This window comes from Bacillus rossius, chromosome 3 (genome assembly GCF_032445375.1).
Source record: "Bacillus rossius redtenbacheri isolate Brsri chromosome 3, Brsri_v3, whole genome shotgun sequence".
Lineage (NCBI taxonomy): Eukaryota > Metazoa > Arthropoda > Insecta > Phasmatodea > Bacillidae > Bacillus > Bacillus rossius.
Genome location: NC_086332.1, coordinates 38126927 through 38148467, shown reverse-complemented (window position 1 = coordinate 38148467; position 21541 = coordinate 38126927). Strand labels below are relative to the sequence as shown.

Genomic DNA, 21541 nt, shown 5'->3' with positions numbered 1-21541 from the left:
AAAAACACAATTTTTGGAATTATATTGTTATATTTTCGGAAAAACCCTGACGTAAGAAAATCACTGAATAAGTAAAAAAATTATAACAGCATAGATGGAAACAGGAGATTAACAAGACATTAGCAACAAGAACAATAAATAAATACAAAACCAACCTTGACAAATCCAGCGCCAAACAGACGAACTGAACGATGATACTAAACAGATAATGTGGACAACACAGAGAGCACAAATTAAACTCGGGACATGACAAAACAGATATTCTGGACACAATGACGCCAGCATGGACAAACACAGTAGGCTTCCTAAGACAACAGTTGTGTCGTTTCGGGAACAAGATATGTTCCTATCCTGAGGCACAAACAGAATCATCAGTTCAGACTGATCATGTTCATTTTTTTGTTTGTTATTGAAATCACCAATTACTTAGGCCTATGTCCAAACTAAATAACAACTTGAATTATTCATTTTTAGTGTTGTAAATAACAAACGAGGGGATAGTACTCAATAGTATTGAAAAGTCAATGCATATTATTAAAACCAAAATAATCTCTAGTTAAAAAAAACACTGAAAATTAAATGAATGTTCATATATTATTCACATTCGAACAAAGAGGTTTCACATTGTGTCTAGTTCTTTGACATTCAAGAGAGGAAAACTGAGAGTACCATATTACAGTCTGGTTTATTTTATTTACACAAGATGAATAATTTAATGTTGATATTCCTTACCTCACTTAAAAGATCCTTAACCTCACTCCTGTCTTTGTCAGCCAAGAGCGCGAACAACGTTATTGCCATGCCATCACGTGCATAATAATAAAGCCTATGTTTGAGTCGCTGGGGCGACAACCCTGGTTCAGTCATTTTCTTACAAGTCCGAAACGTAGGCGATGTCATTATCAGCTTGCATTACTTCAACAACATCCACTCAGCGATGACCAGCATCTGCTGACTACTTCTGGCATTACGTCCCGAATTTCAAGATCACTACCTTAGTCACAGTTTTCTTTTGGACACAAAACAAGGGAGACAGTTCTCGGAGCTATGATCTGCGACTTTGGCACTTGACGATGGTCACACTGCGCGGCAAGCTGAATCCAGGCAGTTAACGTAAACCGTTTCGCGTTTTCTATAATTGGCACATTTCAAGGAAAGGTTTCCTGTAACTTTGAATATCTGCCACAATTGTGTTGCCCATAAAGCGCAGCGCAACAGCAGACGGCAGAGATGTGGTAATGCTTCAGTACTGTTCGGTATTCGCAGCGGGCCTGCTTTTACATGTATATTTTAACCATGCTTGTTATTTATTTAACAGTCCAGAGAAGTAAGTATAACTTAGGGCTGTAAATGAAAAGAAATATTAATAGCTTACGCTACAGATATTTAATCATAACACACACTTAAACAACTATAGATTTAGTTAAGACATATAAAAATACACTTCACTTAAAACGCATAACATCTTCTTTCTCTTCACGTTGGCAACATTCCTTCAGATACAGCTGGACCTGGAACAAAGCGCTGTAAGGTTGCCAGCAACTTATACACAGGTCGACAACTTTTGTTATGTAATAGACCAGAAAAAAAAATGTCTGTGGGAGAACAGTATTTTTAGTTTTACGTTTACTGTAAACTTGGTTTGATTAATCTACTTTTTATTATTTATTGATTTTAGTTGGTTCAAGAACAAAGAAAAAATTATGACGCACTAGGTACTATTCTGTTGGGAAAAAAATTAAAACTGAGCTTACGGAAGTTGCAGTACTAAGGGAGAAAAGAAGTAAATTAAATTCAAATGAACCGAAAAATCACCAAAAACATACGCATGTAAAACATTTTTTTAAAATTAGATTCTAATCTAAGCCTACATAGTTGGCTTTCTAATATGACTATATTGTGAATCAAATTATCACTTTGCTTGAGTGGCGACCCTTTATTATTTCGGGCTTGTGCCAAAGGGGAGGGGAGGGGGGAAGCGGGCATACGACCTTACCTTTACCCCGTAGGAGTAATGCTCGTTGCCTTTACCATAGAATAAATAGTTGGCCTTACCGTGGAGGGGAAAAGGACAGTGGCGTAGCGTGGGTGGGGCGGAGGGGGCGGCCCGCCCCGGGCGGCAGCCCGCGGGGGCGGGTCGCCGGTGAAGCGGGTTGAGATCTGATCTATGATTCATTCATTACATGTGTCAGACACACTAAAATGTTCCATTTTTATCTAAAATTTTGCGCACCAACTATTTTTTAATATTTATTTAAAAGAAAAACTGCGAAATCACTGACAGAGCTCTTTATAACGTTTGTTTGTTTACATACGAACGGCAACATCGCATCACGCCGCGCCGCCCGGCGCGCACGAGCCGAGTTGAGCGGCACTCATTATGTTAATTACTCATACAAAATCTTTTGTTTCACGTGTCGGCTCGTGTCGATGCCTCTCTTTCGCACTCATTGAATTTAGTATGGGGGGCGGCAAAATGGGTCTCCCGCCCCAGGCGCCGAGATGGCACGCTACGCCACTGGAAAAGGATATAGAATATCACCAAGAGAAAATGTACTGGGGTCCTTCCCTGAAAAATTTTTACAAATAAATTCTTTAAGACTAAATTTTAAGCCAATCTGGAACTTCATTTTGACAATGGTTTTGCTAACTTATCATAATAAAATTTTGGTTTTTACAAATGCATAGATATTTAAAGGACCAGCACAGGGCCTTTGTCGGTCGTCCAGGTTCCTCAGTGGCAAGTTCCCATCTCCTTAGATAACAGTTTATGACTAGAATTTTTTTTTGACGTGACGTCTAATAAATCGATGAACGCTGGCTGCACGCACGAAAAATTGTCCCACTACGGATGTGTTTACGCATGCGTGGCATATCTCTGGTATGTTACGGATGGTACGGAGAACTCGGCCGGCACGTGGCGGCGTACTGCTCAGGTTTCACCCCGACGTGCTGCAGGGATAGGCGGGTTGCGCCGGTTGGATCACGCCTGCGCATGTCGCCACACACGGCTTGGGGCAGACGACAACATAGCAGGGTTCGAGGTTTTTGTTGTGCACTGCGCCACGGAGTATATTCGCAAGGAAATGGCATTCTTACAAGTACGTATTATTTTAATTACTAGTGTAAATCAGTATATTTAAACAGCTTTGTATGAGTATTGTTTTGGCTGTGTAACTAAATATTTATTGCTGGTGTGATACTTTTCAAGCTTTAGTTTGACATTGGTAATTATTTGTCATGAGTTATTATTTGATCAACTAAATCACACACCGTATTATAGTTATGATACCACGAGCGTGTAAATATTTCGAGTCCAACAGAGAAAATGCTAGTTAAAAGAAATTCAAACAAATATTGTGCGTGGAATATTATTAATTTAAAACATCTGAAACAATTATATTCAATATGGCCTCGTGGCCGTCATACAAACCAAAGGTTGTCGGTTCGAATCCCAACAGCTGCAAATTTTTTTTTTGTACTTGTAAAAATAGATACGGCACACGCAACATTTCAAAAGTAATAAATATATTTGAATTAATGAATGCAAATAAAAGTAAATTTATTAATTAAATTGTACATTTCATTTCACTCCTTCTTTGTATCCATACAAAATAGTGATAATTCAATAAAATTGATTCAATTTTATTCATAAAAGTATGCAGAGGTAGATTTTATCATACAAAAGATAGAAAAATTAAAAAAAAAATTTCTTCCTCAAATAATATAATATTTTTAATGCCTAAATGGTTTGGTTGCAAAAACCTATTACGGTTCAGTCTCAGGCAGAATATGATATTTCCTTTTCTTCTGGATCAATAATTTCATCAATGTTTTGTTATGACTTTGTCACATTAAACTATCGTCCGTAAACCGACTTTACAGACATTTTTTTTTTTTTTTTTTTAAATTTTCAATTTGTATCTTGTCAGAAAAATCATGACGCAACATGTGATACAGCTATAATCTATCTAAATATGTAACCCATCTTTGGTGGATGCAGATTTTTGCTTCCACCAAATATTCATGTTCATGGATTCAATCCAACACCCTGGCCTATCTCAAAATTGTGAGCACTGAGTCAGTACCCAAGTGGTTTGGAACCCACTTTAATTGGAAGTCCCATTGCCTCATTGCACAATGTGCTAGGTAACAGCCTGTAAGCCAGCCAGATTTTACCAGAGGTTGCTAGAAACAGTCTGTTGTATTGGCACCTATATTTCCAAGTCTTGATCGCAATGGTATCTAGCCTAGAGACAAAGTATTCAATGAATATGGCACAAATCTTAAAATGTTCTTTAAATAATTTTTACAACGGTGATTACACTGGATTCTACAGAATCCTCAAGAATGGACAAAAAAGATAAATTCATGAACACACAGAGAACAGCCAAAATCAGCTGATGTCAAATGTTAATTAAATACACATATTAACATAGTGGGCTGACAATGAGATAGTTCTGAATTTAATTCCTTCCATGAAATTGTCTGTACTGCCTGGGCATTTAACATTTGGTATCAGCTGATTTTGGATTGTTCTCCTTGTGTTTATATATTCACCTTTTCAGTCTCTTCTTGAGACTTTTCAATGACATCCTGTGTGTAGACCAACAATGGCATATGTTCATGAAACTGTTTTACATCACAAATCTTAAACCTTATAATTTATAATTTTATATCTAATAACCTTGAGTTTTTGTCACTCTGTCCTCCCTCCAAAAACCACCTCTGCTTAAAACAACCACTTCTCACCTAGTCCGTTCCAGTCCGACCTCTCTGTTCTACTCACCATCTCAAGCTTTCTGGAATCTACTTTCTTACTCCCATTTAGCCCTTGTCCACCTGCTTATTCTCCCATACTACTCATTCATTACCTGCTACATTCGAGACTTCAATCAAAGCCTTTTTCAGTTTAGTATTTTTTTTTTTTACATTTATTACATATTGGTTTTGTGTACTATTTTGCACAACATTGGGGAAGTCAAGAACAATAAATCTTTAAAAAAATTATTTATATGCATCTCCTTCTATTAAGTGGCAATCTCCAAATAAAAAAATATATAATAGATCCAATGAGCACTAAAACATTAAAATGCATGAGTTTTGTCGTCAGCCGGGGCTTCGCCCCATGAGCCTGGTCATCCTCCGTTTCCCTCCCCATCCCTATCCTGCCCGGCATTTGTACCAATACGTACGTAGTCATGTGGGTGTTTGAATTGCGTGCCACGAACTGCCGCAAGAGGGCGCTTAGCTTCAGTGCTTCGTACCACTAAAACACCTAAATTAATATTGTAAGCCTTTTTCTTTTAACCCCTAAATAATGTTACGACAGGTCAGCCAAGTGAGTGTTCTTTTGTTTCTTAATTAGATAATTTTAGTAAAGTAAGTACAAGCACAGCCACGTGGGGGCCATGTGGGTCCTTACTCCAGTCAGCGGCGTGTGGGATGCCCTAAGAGCCCACTGCGATTAGGTAGCAGCATGCCCGACGCTGAGAGCGGGCTAGGTACAGGTACAGATGTCAACGCCGGAGTCAGGAGGGCCAATATCTCGCCTCACACGAGCCACATGACGCCCTGAGTAAGAGTTTCCAGTCGGGTCCATGTGCCCACTCACATGGTGGCGCCCACTATTTCCGCAATCAGTATAAAACGCAACACCAGTAGGCCTTCAAGTTATATACTTATTGATAACAACAAAAATAATCTCAGACAGAATAGAAATAATATGCAATCAAGAAGTCTGCTTCAAAAACTTCATTAGTAGTGACAGATTAATTAAATTTTCATCAACAAAAAGTTTCCCAGCATGTCAAATGTTACAGAAAATATAATAGCCAAGTCTATCCAGTGCCTTTATTATTTTCATTTTCATTTTCCTGATAAAAATTTGAAGTTTCAATTGACTACAATATAATTATTTGGTATTTACAGTTTAATTCTCTTATTCAAAACTGTAATTATTAGATTAATTAGGTATTTAGTATGATGTTAGGTGCAAATGAGGTACATAGTTTACATCATTTTAGTGTAATATTGTGACACAATATTTATTTCTAGTTCACAAATAGTTCTTTAAATAACCATATAGCCTGTAACAATTATGAAATGAGTGAATGAAATAAAAAAATTCTTATAATAATATTGCAAAGTGATTAATTTTGCATCACTGCTAGATAAACAGCAACTCTGTGATTAGACAGGAAGGAGTTCGCTTAACAATGAGAGTTGTAGCAGTGACACTACACACCAGATATAAACTTATTTTCTTTGTATAAAATTTCTGTCACAATTACCTTAAGAATAATGTAATTTTGTAGGCTGAACTCCATTTAGATTACCAGCATAAAATCTACACATTTATACAAAACAGTAAAATAAAAATACTGAGTTTCAAGAACACGAAAAATTTTAAAAATATGATTAGGATCCTCATTTAATTTATTGTTAAAGAACCTGCATTGTAAAAAAAAAAGAGGAAGTAGTCTCAGAACACAACTAGTCATATCATTGGCAAATGACAAATAAATTGAACAAATGTGTTTATTTCTCATCACATCTAATAAAGATTAAGTGACAGTGCAATATTTGTGTAATTCAGTAATTAAATTTAACTTAAAGCATACGAGTAGAAGTCAGGCAAAAGATTACTAGTCTTACAAAATCATCCTCATAAAAATAGAAGTATAGATATTTAATTTATATTTCATATGTATAATGTACCTATAATAAATAGTGCTATACTTTCAAGAAGAGCAATTAAGATATCTAGGTAATGATACTTCTCTAAAGAAACATTTATTTTCAACAAGACACAACTTCTCTAGAAGAAAAAGGAGTAAAAATACCGTACACCTCTATCAATATTTAAAAATAAAAATCCTGATCACAGCTATTTTAATACCAGCAACAAAGAGCATACAAAGATTTAACAAACTATTTAAATGATTTCTAATTTCAGCTGCACCTGGAATATTATTGATGCATCATTTTAATATCTAAAAATTTGTTTGTTTTTCTGATGCTGTATAGTTAAGCAAAAAACATTTATTTATAAGGTGTATTTTAAAATGTATAACATTTTGCTTTACAAGACAGAATAGGTCGTACAGTGGTACAATTTGTGAGCGACACTTGGGTTTGATTCAGCATTGTCCCAACAAAATGCACAGCTTTATCATATCTGGTATTTTATTTTCTCTGTTAATTATTGTGCTCGAAAAGAAGTACTATACTGCCATTATTAAAAATGAGATTAATGCAGACAACTTTAGCTATGCGCTATGACCATGGCATAACAAAAAAAATTTCATTACACATAACATAGGTAGTGGAAATAAAAACCTCCAATAGATCCAATGCATACCCCTTTCATGTCAAATATTTCCTAAATAAGTTACAATCAATATTTTTGCAACAATAAAAAAATAAAAGAAATTACAAGGTACCAACGAGGTGGTGAACGTACAAGTGAAATTATGTGGAGAAGGAAGGACACTCTTCTTGCTGTGGAACGTTGCAAAGAATACCGAGAAACAGACAGATGCAGGGAGTGGAAGCAAAATGAAAATTGAGGAAAAAGAGAAAGTGGTAGAATGGCGGAGAACAAAGGAATGTGGACGAAGACAAGTTTACTAAGCTGATCTGCCCACAGGAAGGAAACAGTTGACGATGATCGTAAGTAATCATCAAAATTATTTATCTTTGCTAAAGAAATTTATTACAACTCCAATATCACCAAAAATAAACTTTGTTCTTTATGCCTGTTGTATCCAAAATATGTATTTATAATGCAGATCAATATAACTAAATCTGTTTGTATTAGATAAAACTTTGAAGCTGAATTCAAAATGCAACAAGAATTATTCTATAAAAATGTAACTGTCTCAATTATTAACTAGTGTAATTTTAATTTTATAATTAATTTGCAAAAACTCATACCAAGGAAAAAAAACCTAAGAACTAACAAATTTATAAACAATAAAATACTCCACAATTAAAATATAGCACAACAGAAATTAATTTCATAAATATGACCATAAGAGGTTACAATTTGTCCATAAATATGTTACAAAAAAATTTGTAGAAAAATATTTACAATACAATTTCTAGTTTTATGTACAAGTGCACCAAACACACACTTCACTCATCATCTAGTATGCACTCTTCAACCAATTTATGAAGTTCTGGATTTTCCATTGCTGCTGCAATTCTTTCTTTGTCATTGATCTGCTTGTTAACTGCAAAAACAAGAACAAGTAATAAAGTCAACTAACATATTTTTTATTTATATTCAATATTTTACATTTACCTTTTCATCCTTGTACACACACTCGGTGAATAATTGTGACTCCTATTTTAAAAGCTCAAACTTCTTTTATTAAAAACCACTGTGTTAAGAATAATGCAGAATAATTACAGCACAATGCAAAAATTTTATAATTAAGATATTAGAGAAATTAATCACACATTACATTCTTATGTCTATTCAAGGGATTAACAAATTTATGTTCATTGTGCAGAATGACGAGTTAACTCAGGTCAAATGACATGCCATTATTTTTTCCAGTCTTGACCAAATGATAAACATTGTAATTAATGATTTTAACTATCTTGTCTCGTGCAATGCAGTAATGGCTAAATTTTCAAACAACCTCCTAAGAGCAATGAATCTCATTACCACGCTTTTATTAGCTTGACCTGTATTGATAAATGAATTGACTATGTAATAAAATCTTCCCTTTCAATTTTTACCCACTTTTTGACTTCCAAATGTGTTGAAATTTTGCATGCATATAAAGAACCTCTGAAATACAATATTTTGATATTTTAAGACCTTAGAGTAAAGGGGTAATGGTTGGAGGGGGTCAGAGAGTCAATAAAACCTAATTTCGAGCTATGGGTACATGCTTTTTGTGTATCCATGAGGTCGGGGAATTTTCCCCAAGGTCGACTGTTCCCCTGGGGGGAGGGGTGGGGAGGATTAAAGACCAAAAATTTTAAAACTTAAAGGTTTTTGATTTGGAATATTTCCGAGCCAAAAGGTTGGGTTATGGTGGTAAATGTGTCCGAGTGCCCCTAAATTTTGAAATTTTTTTAAGTATATTCTTTTTTATTTAGAGCTTTCCTGAGGTCGTGTTATAGTGAAAAATGTGCCTGGCTTCGTCTTTCTATCTTTCTCCCCCTCAGAAGGAAGGAAGGGGATGGGAGGCACAAATCCCCTAAATTAAGCAAATTTTAAAAAATATATTCTTTTCAATTTAGAGTATTTCCGAGGTTGGATTTTGGTGAAAAATGTGTCCGGGATTTGTTAATGAAAATATGGGTACTATATCTGAAATTATCTGGCCACTCTACAGGTGTGATAAAGTGTTGCCGTCACCCGACCTCTGTGAAAGGTCCGGGGGGTACCTGACGGGCGCTACGGGCGTCGCGATGCTCTTGTTGTCCGGAGGGGCGCCAGGCTAGCGGGCTGCTAGGCCGTTGGTGTTGGGTCGTGGGTACTCTGCCCCCGCGTGCCCCGCCAGGTACACGGCTTGAATCTACCCTGAATGGCTCTCCCTTGACTGTGAAGGCCGCTCGGCCGTGTGGAGGACGGGAGACTACGGAAAATTAGTGTACACGAGTTGGTGAGAATTACCTTTAATTTAGTCCCGCTACAAAAAACTCTCACCAACACTTGGCGACGTCTAGCCGTTACACAATTAACACCAAAAAAACATAACACTACGCGACACTAATGGTTACCGCGGCAGTCTCGCGGGGCGTGGGTCGATGCTCGCTGGAGACGGCCAGCGCCGAAAGTTAACGGGTGCAGGGGGGGCTCTATGAGCGGGCTCCTAAATTCGGCGAAACACTTACGTGTGTGCAGACGGCAGGCATATGCACGGCGTCCTTAAGTAAAAACACTTTTGCTGGAGTCGGCCAGTACCGTACGTTCTGTGATACGATACATAGCGCGGTATCACACTGAAGGCGGTTGGGATAGGCCCGGCTCCGCAAAATACGCGCCGAGTCGACGTGGGCGGCGGTGAATCAACAAAAGGTTTTAAATTTAAAGATTTAGTACAGAATAAAAATAATCAATGAAAGAAACTTGGATGCTGCCCACGGACACACGTCTGTTCCCGGCGCGGAGTGGTTGGAGACTGCCGAACATGGCCGCCTCGCAAATAAGAGAAACTTTCTCTTCTTTGTGAGTCGGCGTCAAAAAACTTATATTAATTGAATTTACTCTATTACCAGTTAAAACATGTTCCAGGTGCCCAATTAAAATGTAGCACCTGGTAATTGGGTGCTTAAGGCTTAACAATGGTTTTAATGTATTTAATTATTTAAATTGTGACATCAAGTTGGCGACTGTAAATTCATACCTGCCAACTTTCCAAGATGAAAATTAGGAAGACATTTCAAAATGTTAATTTTTCGCGTAAAGGACACGCTGCAATTTTTACTCCATGCCACAAAAATTACTGTGATTAAAAATAATTCTAGAAGCAATGCTAAATAGCCTAAACCAACCATTTATCACATAAATATGATGTAAATTAACAGAAAAGTATATATGAACAGTTTTTTCATTGTCTTTTAACTTAATTTGAGGTTGAGCATTGCGATTTCAAAGAGGCTGTCGCCTTCTTCGCTTTCTTCAAAAATTCTGCACTATAATTCTGTTCATAACATACACCAGTTTGTCTTGACTTGAGGATAGAAATTGCTTCCAGAGTTTCATTTGACATTGATGACCTGAACTGTGTTCGATTCTTCTTAATTAAGCTGAAAGTACGCTCACACTCTGCGTTACTGTGTGGGATGGATAAGATTGATAACATTACTCTAGCTATCCGATTATACTTTGCCACTCCATCTACTCCTCGAATACTGGCTAACTGAGACCATTTTATATCTTCACTTACTTCTGTTGCACAAATATCTGAAATGTCGTTGACCTGAAGAGTTGTGAACTGCTTTTGTATTTCGTCTATAGCAGCATCTTGTGTTTCCCCTTCCTTTATAGCAAGCATAATAGGAAATAATTCCACAAAATAATGGACAGAAGAAAAGCTGGCATTCTCAATGTTACTGAGTCTAGCAACTTCTGCATGTTTCAATACCTCATCTTTTAAAGGAAACTTGTTGACAATGTAATCGCAAGCTAAGACAAAGTACTTACGAACAGAAGAATAGAAAACTATTTTTTCTTTGTCTTCCAGTGTTTTCACAATGTTAACAGCCTGATTCCCTACAACTAAATCAGCGTCTTCTTTCTGATTCTCAATGGAGTGGTAGTCGAGTTCAAGTAAGGAGCTGCCTTTAATTATTTTCGGCTTGACAAAGTTTGATAACAGGTCTCTCAAAAAATCAAACAACAGTTGCCTAAGGACATGGATATGTGGAGATGCCGACTGGAGGGTTGTATTTACCTTATCAAATGATGGTATTACACTAAGAAGAAATAGACAAAAAGCCTTGCTGAGTTTAGATGTCAGGAACATAAACAACTTTTCTTCTCGATTAATGACAGGAGTTAGATTCTTCAAACAAGGTTTGTCACGAGAGCTTGCTAAAGCAACTGTCTTACTACTGGAACTAGGGACACTAATGGAATCTGATTTCCTTTTGCGTTCATTTTCATTTTTGGCATTTAGGCCTACTCCAACAGGGTTTGGAATGGGTTGTTTTTTCTGTGAGGGGCTCATCTTAGGAATTCTGTACGAGCTAAGGCTACCAGATGATGACGATGTCTGACTTGCAACTTCTTCACTGAAGAAACTAACCAATGGGTCCCATTGTTCAACTAGCCTACACAAACTACGCCCAAGAGAGAGCCACCTTGTACTAACGTGTTTCAAAATATTTTTTGCTTCCTTATTATGAAGCTCTTGGAATTTGTGGAATCTGTCTATTCTCTTTGCACTTTTTTCTAAGTAATAGAATATATCCACAAGTATTTCATCTATTTTTATGGGTAAACCCCCTACAGCTTTTTCGGCAGCCAGATTAATTAGATGGCAAATGCATCCTACAACTATGAGATCATTTTGCTTTTCTTTTAATACAGCTGCAACGCCGTTCTTGCGACCTACCATTACAGCTGCATTATCACAACACAATGCTATGCATTTTGTAAACAATGGACCAGGTCTTCTGTTTTATCAGAAGCCATTTCACTTACAATAGCTGCAGTTTTAGTTCTGGCACACCCGTACTTTTTGGCTATCTCTGAGTTTGGAAACATTTTCCGTAGCAATGCACCTGCATGATCAGCAGCAGTCAAAGGTATATTATGCTCTACCAAAAAGGCCGTAAACAGGCACTCTGCTTTTATCACGTCTAAGTCGGCATTTCCCGTTTTGACAAAAAAAGTTGATATTTTCTGGCTTTCTTCCTGGCATTTTACATTTGCGGCATGTTTGGCGCTTCGACAATGAACTGTTATGTCCGTTTTCCCACCATGTGCAATATTTATGTCGGAATGACAAACTGTACAGTAAGCAAATATGTCACCCTTTACAGACTTCTTAATAAAAGAGAATTCAACACTGTACTGTTCTCTAAATACTTGATTATACACTTTCTGTTTTTTCGTAGTACTCATTTTTACCGAATTTAAATCAAACAATAACCTGAGAAACAGATTAACGGCTTACCTAACAAAAAACTTGTGCCTCAAAGGCCGAAACCATAATGAATAAAGAAACTAAACGTAACAATACCAAATTACGCTGCACAAATGGTATACTGCTACATTAAAAAAGTCTTTAAATCAAATTACATCACGCATGAATTAATTCCGCTAAAACACCGCCACCTTAACGGCAACTAATGAAAACAGAAAACCATCAGCATCAACAAACGGGATAAAACAAACGATACAACAGTATCGACACATACTCTAATGTAAATATATCGTTTCCTAAGGTTCACATCGATATATCGATTACAATACTCGAGATAAATCGTTCTGTTACGCAGAACTTATTCAAAGTTGTGGAAAATTCGTACAAAACAACACTTGTCCGTAAAATCGTACAACGAAGCTATTTTTCGTACATTTTCCGGGAAAATCGTACAAGTTGGCAGGTATGTAAATTTACTAACATATTGTCCCACTGTGAATTGTTTTAGAGGGATTTCTCCTATTCTGACTTGATCATAGTCACGGGCATTTTAATTAAGGCCAGTGGCCGCGGTGACTGTTAATGAGGTTTTTTTGTCTGCTCCGTGCGTGGTGTACTCGCCCGGAGTGGCTACAACGCACTTATTACATGTCGGGTAATTAGTAATTTCGTACTAATGGCTTTTCCCTTAATTGAATTATGGGTTCGAGCCTCCGGGGTTCCGTACCTTTAAATTTCATTACGTCTATTGGGGTCACGCCGGAGGCGCTCGCCTGACTCAATCCGGCTGGGCAAGGGGTGCACTCCGAAAACGGGATACGATACTGGTGGTGCGGAGCACGGGCTTAACGGCCATGGTCGGTACGACGTCAGTGTATGATACAGACATCCATCATTCCATGTTGATTTTGGCACAGATGTCAATAGCCATTCGATTCCATCAAAATACAGCTATGTTACTGCTGAAAGGCGAATGTTGGCATCTACCAAGCCTAAAATACAAGGCTGCACTATAGATTATGCAGTTGTTTATTTGGGATCGCATCTCTTTGCAGCCGGACAGGCTTATGTAGCTCTTAGTCACTTAACGTCACTGGATGGTCTCCCGTAGATAAACTTGATTGCTCTAAGATAACACGAAAAGTTCCTTTAAATGTTGATGCATTAGCTGAAATGACTAGATTACGTGAACATTAATGACTAATTTTATGTTCACTCTAACAAATAAATACTATAATCATTCATATTTGGTAATTTTAATTTGTTTCAATTACTCTTACTCAATATATTTATTTTATTTTGAATCTAAAAAGAATAAAATAAACTTTAGTTTAAAAAATATATATAAAAAACACTTTTATCATTGAATGAGCTAAAAATTAAAAAGTTAAATTTTAATGTAAATTTTTTGTCCAACAGCCAAATAATGAATTACAACTCTGTATAACTAAAAGCATGGATTGCTCTCTCCTATCATTTTATAATACCTATATTCTAAAATTAGTGATAGAAATTTTAAGACAAATGGTTTCAAGAACTCCGCATTTTTAGTTGTACAGAGTTGTGGAGGATTATTTGGCTGTTGGCAAACAACTAAAATTTAAATTTTGTTTTTTAATTTTTAATTTATTTAACGATCGAAATGTTTTTTTTTTTTTTGGTTCTTAAAACTATAGGTAAGTTAATTTTATCATAAAGTTCTTATACTAACAGCTAACATGCAAAGTGGATAGACCAGATGTTAGACAGTGTTCATCCTGAAGAGTAGAGAAAAAAACTGGTGTCAAAGTTTTAGTTTTAGGTTTACACCTGTAATTGGACTTCAACCGGTGGCAAGGAGTAGTCCTCCTACTTCAATCTCCCACTCCTTTGAGCTTTCTCCTTAGTTCCCTCATTCCTCTCACTTCCCATGCGTTCCCCTCAAGGCAACTCCACTCACGTCCCGTCATTAACAGATACGAGTGATTCTCCCTTTCTGTTCACCTCTATTCTCTGTATCTTCCACCAGCCTTTTTACCCTGTAACGTCTCCCACACCAGCTTCCTGATCATGATGGACTATGCATCTTGCCTTCTTCCTCTTTCTTATCCTCTCCATACCCATGACCAGGGGCATATTCCCATGGGGCTAGTCAGAGGGGTTGATTTGAAGCATGGGCGTAGATCCCAAGGGGGCAAAGGGGCCCCGGTCCCCCTGGAATCAAACAGCCCCTCTCTGAGGGAGCCCGCATGCGCTTGCCTTGGAACCCTACAGATTTTCGCTCATGATTGGAAGGGTTGATGTATCCCCCCTTCATTATTTTTGGGTAAATACGGTAATTTGTTATTATTAAAATGTCTTTAGTTTTGATCCCACACTGTATGAGACAAGTACCTAGAAATCACATATGGGGTGATTTTTGCAACTGGTGAAATAAGTTCAGAGGATGACATGGAAGTAAGTACTTACTTTCATCCTCCGTGGAGTGTGTTCCTTTCTTAATGTATATGTCCAGCTTGTACTTTTCAATAAGACTTCGCTGCAGTTTCACCCGTATGCACAGTCCTATGAGTGTCGCGAGGCTGCAGTGTGGGATGGTGGGGTTGAACTCTATGCGAATCACACACACTTTGTCATCCGTTGGTGACTTTATCTGCGGAAAAAAAAATGACATCACAATAGTTTAACCACATTGGCGGCACATAAGAGGAAGGCTGTTGCGGAATATGGTACAAATAAAAAAAAAATTACAACAAACAACTATCCCGTTTGTTAACTTGCATCATTTTTAATAATGCTGCACAAGTTTACATAAATATATCTAGACTAACAACTCAATATCTGCTGTTAATGTGTAGTCACTATCTCAGCTTTGCAATTTGACATTCACATTTTACATTTGACAGTGGCAACATTTTGGGAAGCATCAGGGATTGATCATGAATCTCCATGATCGGAGGCTGCTGTGTTGACCACACAGCCACCTTAGCCCAACACACATAAAACATGGTTCGCACTCTCTTTTGCAATAAAAAATTAAAGAGTTTCAAGGACCCATTTACTTCATTGCCTTCGCTACTTTCAAGTGGCAGAAAACTTTGTAATATCACGAAAACCCTCAATAAAATAACAATGTTAAAAAGTTATTCACCAAAGTAGTTTTTATGGTTAGTCAACCCTTATAGATAAGCCCCTACTGTCCAGAATTATCTCTGGAACGTATATCTAACCCAAGCAGAGTTTCTATCTGAAATATGTAGTCCTAACGTTTAATTTCGTTATAATTACTTTGACTTGATGAGTTATAATTAAGAAAGCAAAACACTTTTTTTTTAGCTTAAAAATGAAATAGAAAATATAAAAAATGATTTCAATTTTTTTTCTTCTTTCCTTTTACATAAAATCTAGTCACGTGGCCTGAAATTCGCCAATTGTACTGTGCATGCATGAAGTTTTGTTTGCTGCCAATTAAAAAAAAAAAACTTTCAAATACCCCACTTATACTCATCTTTTAAGCAGGTTAAACTACTGTTACGAACGCAGACAGGACAGCGACGCACGACAGGTTCGGAGCTGGCTGGCGGTATTTGGTGACAAAGATGCTAAAGAGGGTTTTTCCTTGGGATTTTACTGGATTGTGTAATCCCCTCTATGGGAGGTTTACAGGTGACGCCTCATTTGTATCCTCCCTGGAGTAGAGGTTTTGTGGTGAAACTCCCAAAGAGGGAAGTAAGTATGAAATATATTTCCACACACACTGAAGATTAAATTTTTTTTGTTAAATGTAAAAGCAAAAGTCATTGTTAAAAAAAAATAGATTTCTAAATGACCGATAACACCAACCATAACTCCTTCTTCATAAACCACGTGTAAATCTTCCAGAGTTGCAGGCTTCTCTGGATCACGGATAGTTCTTATGTGTTCTGAAAAAACCAATCCATTACAGTAAAATTATACCTGAGTTGCCTGCAGATTCCACATAAGTAAACTGGTACATTATACCAGAAATAAATAACTAAAACACCAACCTAGCATACAAATACAAAAGATTATTTAGGAAGCAAAATAAAAGTGCAGGTAAGACAGAACCAGCCTGACCAGCAAATAGTATGATAACTGCTGCATAATTACAAAATATGCACACAATACCTATTTTTCTGAGTAAATAATAGCACAATGTGTACAGTGAAAGTGACAAGTGAAAAGGCACTGGAATGATACTATCGGACTGTTGAAGTACATGTAAGAAAGAGAAGAAGATGAAAAAAAAACAGGCTGAAAGTGGATAGGTATAAACCACAGCTTTTAAAATTATTTAAATTACAGTTCTTCTATACCAACCCCAATTTTTTTTACAAGTTAGAGACACTTTGTAATAACACTCTTTCAATAAATGATTAAGCCACAGTTTTAAAATACAAAATTAATGTTTTCCAACCATAGGAATACATACATTTCTGTTGGGACGAATTACAAGAGTAGAGTATTTCCACATGATCACCAAAATTATCATTCTTTCACCTAACTGCATTTTGTCAAATCTACAAATTAATATTTTATTCACTCAGTACAGATCTTTCATAAAACCTACTATTTAATTTACGTAATGCTGCACTTTTTGACTGCCAGTTATTTCAATCATGTTGATTAATATTTGTGTCATAATGAACTATATTTTGAAGTATTTGTAAATTAAGTAGTTTTTTTTGCCACTACAGTAACATAAAAGTAAAAGAGAGTAAAAAACTCCAACTGTTCAAATTACATGATTCTGTGAGACCAAGAGAAAAAAAATGGCAATGCATGTCAATGACTAGATGGAAAAAAAAAACTGTGGCTAGCTTCCAGCAGTAATTAGAGTTAAACTAAATAATTCTTTAAAAATGGGGATTTTCTGTTTCATATGGCAATGAGAATGACATATAGCAACACACATCTATGTTGTTGCGTATGATGTTGAGAAATTACTACCTGAAACAATAATAAATTTTACTTTAGATGTGTAATTTTTGCTGATACGACGGTCTTAAATCACTTTGTAAATTTGTGCTATTAACAAAAAAAAAAGGCTTTGATATATTTTTCCTTGATGTATCGCTAGGATCAAATGTTAATGGTCACATTGTCAAGAAATGTTCCTTATGGTCATGTTGAAAACATTGGCAACCCTAGATCACATTAGCTTGTTTCAGCTCACTGCGAAAATTCACAGAATAGTGACATGTTGAAGTCTTGAACTTCCTGGTCTGTGTAAGTATGTTTTCATATCACTGCAGAATGAGAGAGGGGAAAATTTAGGAATATTATTACAGACCAAAATGTTTTGTCTAATGCGCCTGGCACAAGGAGCCGACAAGCTTGCCGACTGCTATTGTGGTCCGGACTGCTTTCCATTTAATACACACAAGAAAACAATGCATGTCCTGAAGTGATGTTAAGATAAAAAGTTTTCTTGTATTAAGTGAATAATAACATTTATTAGTTATGGTAAAAATGCTTGTTTTCCTCAGTAAGGTAAGATTAGTTTTGAGCTCACATAAGAAATAGCAACAAGGAAAAATTTGGTGAGGTTAATTCAGCTACACTAAAAAATTATTTAATAAGTTTACATCTCAATATGTTAGTGATGTTGATAATGTTATCAACAAGGTGGTGCTGAAGTACTTATGACCTGTACATTCTTACAGTTCAAGTGCAGTAACAATGATTATACAAATGCCTGTTTTGCACAATAATTGTTTCATGAGGAAATAACATTAAAAGTAAAAGTAATATGTACCAGTATGCTGTTCTATGATGCTCTGGATGTTTAATTCCTAGTTAAAACAATAATAAACAAATTATGATAATATACTATCACAAAATATACTACATAGAATATAATACCATTGGTAATCTACATTCAGTATCACATTCTACACTATAAACTAGCTGGGACTGTAGTATGTAATACAATACCCAAAAGTTAGTTTAATTAAGAAATGTATTTATGCTTAACCAGCATATGACTGTGCTTAGCCCAAAAACCCATAATCCTGCACTTTTTCCCTATTTCAATAGGTAGTCATGGTATAAGGTTCTACACTAATCCCTATTTCTTCAGTACTGCTCTCCCCTGCCAATCCGCTGTAGATTTGCAGTCACGTAACTGGCAGGTTAGCCAATTACCTTCGGCGACAGTTTGCACTGCAGATGATCAGCTCATTGTGCCAAGCAGTGGCGAGGCGTGAGGTTTACATGAGGGGAAGCAACAACTCCGTTCACATCAAAACTAGCTTGAGGGGGGGGGGGGGGGTGTCCGGGGGCCCTCCCCCGGGAAAATATGGATTTTAAGGTACAAAATGGTGCTATTTAAGTAGTTTTTTTAACTGAACATTGACTATTCCACAGGTAGAAAAATTGACATTTTTTTTTTTAATAAATTATTTTTAAAAAAATGTTTGACTTACATTATTCTGATAGTAAAATACCTACTCTACATTACTTATATACTAAGTGGGAGTGTAGTATCATCGATATCTGGTACAAAATATATAAACAGACAACACATGGCAAAGTAAGTACTTAAAATAAAGAGAAGAACCTCATAAAAATGTACTAGAATAGTAAAAATTTAATCTTGGTATTTTTCGTACCAACACAAAAGAAATTATCTTCATACGTGATCAGAAACTCTGTTAACTGGTACGTGTACCAAGAAACTGGCACGTCAATCATTCCTGAAATGCCACGATTTTTTTTCCTAGCCTAAATTATTCTAAGTGTGTAAGGGGAGGGTCCAGGTTAAGGGAGGACCTAAGTGTGTCTCAGGCCGAAGCCTATACACTCTACCATGCGGGTTTTTAACCATGTGGGGATCAATTAACATGCATTAAGCAAGCAGGTAACTACTGGACAAGAGGGAAGAAGGGTCCAGGTAAGAAGAGTTGGAGGGGCTGAAAAATCAACCATGCTGGAGTTGGGTGCTTGGGCCTTGCGACCCGAATTTAAATGTTGGGTACTCCTGGGTTATTATTAACCAGGGGCGCATGCGCCCCCAGGGGCGGGCGACTTCACTCGTCAGCCCAGCCCAGCCCAGCTGCCCAGGCAGCCACAGTTAAACCAGATGTGGGCAGACGAGCCAGTAAACCGGCTCGAACTGCAGGCGCACGGGGCGAAAGGCAGCCTGACATTGCGCCATCTTCATATTCCTTCTTCCAGTCGACAGCCAACAACCTTTCAAGCCAGGGTGGGGGTGAGTCGTTCAGGCGAATTAAGTATCTTGCGAGTCGAACCCTCTTGTCCTACAAAATCCCGGGACGGTTGAAGGTCGCGCCGCCCAGGCTACCACTGGCTCCAACAGGGCCCCAACTTAAAGGCGCCGCCATCTCTTCCTTCAGAGCTACGATGTTGTTCAGTTCCGTTGCGCGCGCGGCAGTTCACAGCTCCGCAATTTCCAGCCCGCAGTTCGTCTACACTTCGCATCCAGGGCACATCGAGCTCCCCTGCGGTGCCTTCGCCGACGGAACTGCTTTCTGCCACGCGCCTAGCTGCATTCAGGCTACCTTTCACCCCGATAGCCGTAATAACGACTCCACAGGCCGGCCATTGGTCCGCGGACTGCTATTGGTTATTCACAGTCACCCCAGAGAGATTGCAACTCTCGAGCTGGGCTCCCGTATCCGCCACCCGAGGGACGTGGTCGGTAGCAGTTGGCACTGCTAGGCCGCCTCCCGTACGCACACAAATCCCCCACGCACTGCCAGCCAACAGCCCGCGAGAGAGATGCGCGCGCCCCGAGAGACGACCGCGCGCCGACTGAAACGCGACCTCGCCACCTGCCCTGCGGACATAGCCGAAGCAGTCGGCGGAAGAATTCCACCGTCTGCTTCGGCCATGTTCGCTTCAGTTCGGCAAGAAAGCGCTACCTTCGTAGCTTCTACCACGTGTTTTTACAGCCAATCCCCTCCCTGAACCTTTGTACCATGCCACCTCCCCTTCCGAAAGGAAACTACTGCGGCAGCCTTCCTGCTGAAAGCGGTCCTACCAGCGCTTCTAAACCTAGCAACGCTTCTAAAACAGCATGTTTTGTGTGTCAACGAGTTCTTTTCTTATAGCGCACAACGCACAGTACTGGGTCCCAAGAACATAGTGTAAAAAATACACCTAACGGCACGAGCCAAAGTAAGATACTATTCTGAATAAAATATTTATTTAAAAAATACAATGTCTGGAAACTGCCTGGGCAAGCACTGCTTGCCTTGCTTGCCCTGACGAGACGCCACTGGTGCCAAGACGTAATAAGTAAAAAATAATAATAATAATAAACCAATACCATATATTGTTTCCCTAAGTTCAGCGTATCTTTCAGAATCAGTTAGGGTATCTTTCGCACATTCACTGCTAATAGTTGTGGTCTCATCAGTATTCTCATTCACTTCACGTGCAATCTCAGGCGTTTGACTGATACCAAGAATCGTCTTTGATTTCTGCAATAACGTTGACAGAAACATATTTAGAAAATAATACTAGCATACAATTCGAAGATTTCATCAATTAAACACAGTTTTACTAAAAGACAACATAGCTGATCAGCTGATTTATGTTTTTGTTTGAAACAACAAAGTCACCTGCAAAAAAACAAATATCTTAAAACCAGAGATTAGATTAAAACAAAGGTAAATACTTCTAATAATTATAAACCAACGTCAGCCATTTTGGTGTCAGACATAAAAAAAAAAATTTTCACTTAAATTACGTCAATATGGTTTGTATAATAATTTACTTTATTTATTAATAGATTCCGTTTACCCTTTTAATTATTAATAATACCATAAGTCTATGGAACACATTTGACATAATCAGAAATCTGAAGGGATACATTGATATAATGATATAATTATTTTAAAAAAAACGTACATAGCTTTGAAAGGTTTGCCGTCACCCGACCTATGTGAAAGGCCCGG

At 37.5% G+C, this 21541-nt stretch overlaps 2 protein-coding genes across 3 annotated transcripts in view; both read right to left on the bottom strand.

Annotated features, from left to right (window-relative positions):
- Window positions 1-1545, bottom strand: part of LOC134530539 (protein fem-1 homolog B) — a 29304-nt gene extending 27759 nt beyond the window's left edge. The window contains exons 1-2 of one of the 2 annotated variants that reach the window (XM_063365444.1): window positions 1450-1545; window positions 733-1344 (exon numbers count right to left, since the gene is read on the bottom strand). In XM_063365444.1, coding sequence (XP_063221514.1) covers window positions 733-900 — 168 coding nt within the window. In that variant the 5' untranslated portion in view covers window positions 901-1344; window positions 1450-1545. Of the gene's footprint in view, window positions 1-732 lie in introns of both variants that reach the window. The other variant, XM_063365443.1, reaches the window with a different exon arrangement.
- Window positions 1546-7694: 6149 nt separating this feature from the next.
- On the bottom strand, window positions 7695-21264 carry LOC134530541 (MIP18 family protein galla-1). Its single transcript, XM_063365448.1, has 4 exons — window positions 20911-21264; window positions 16440-16519; window positions 15066-15249; window positions 7695-8237 (listed from the first exon to the last, which is right to left on the bottom strand). Exons 1-4 carry the CDS (start codon window positions 21086-21088, stop codon window positions 8140-8142), a joined length of 540 nt encoding a protein of 179 aa, XP_063221518.1. The 5' UTR covers window positions 21089-21264; the 3' UTR covers window positions 7695-8139.
- Window positions 21265-21541: the final 277 nt, after the last annotated feature.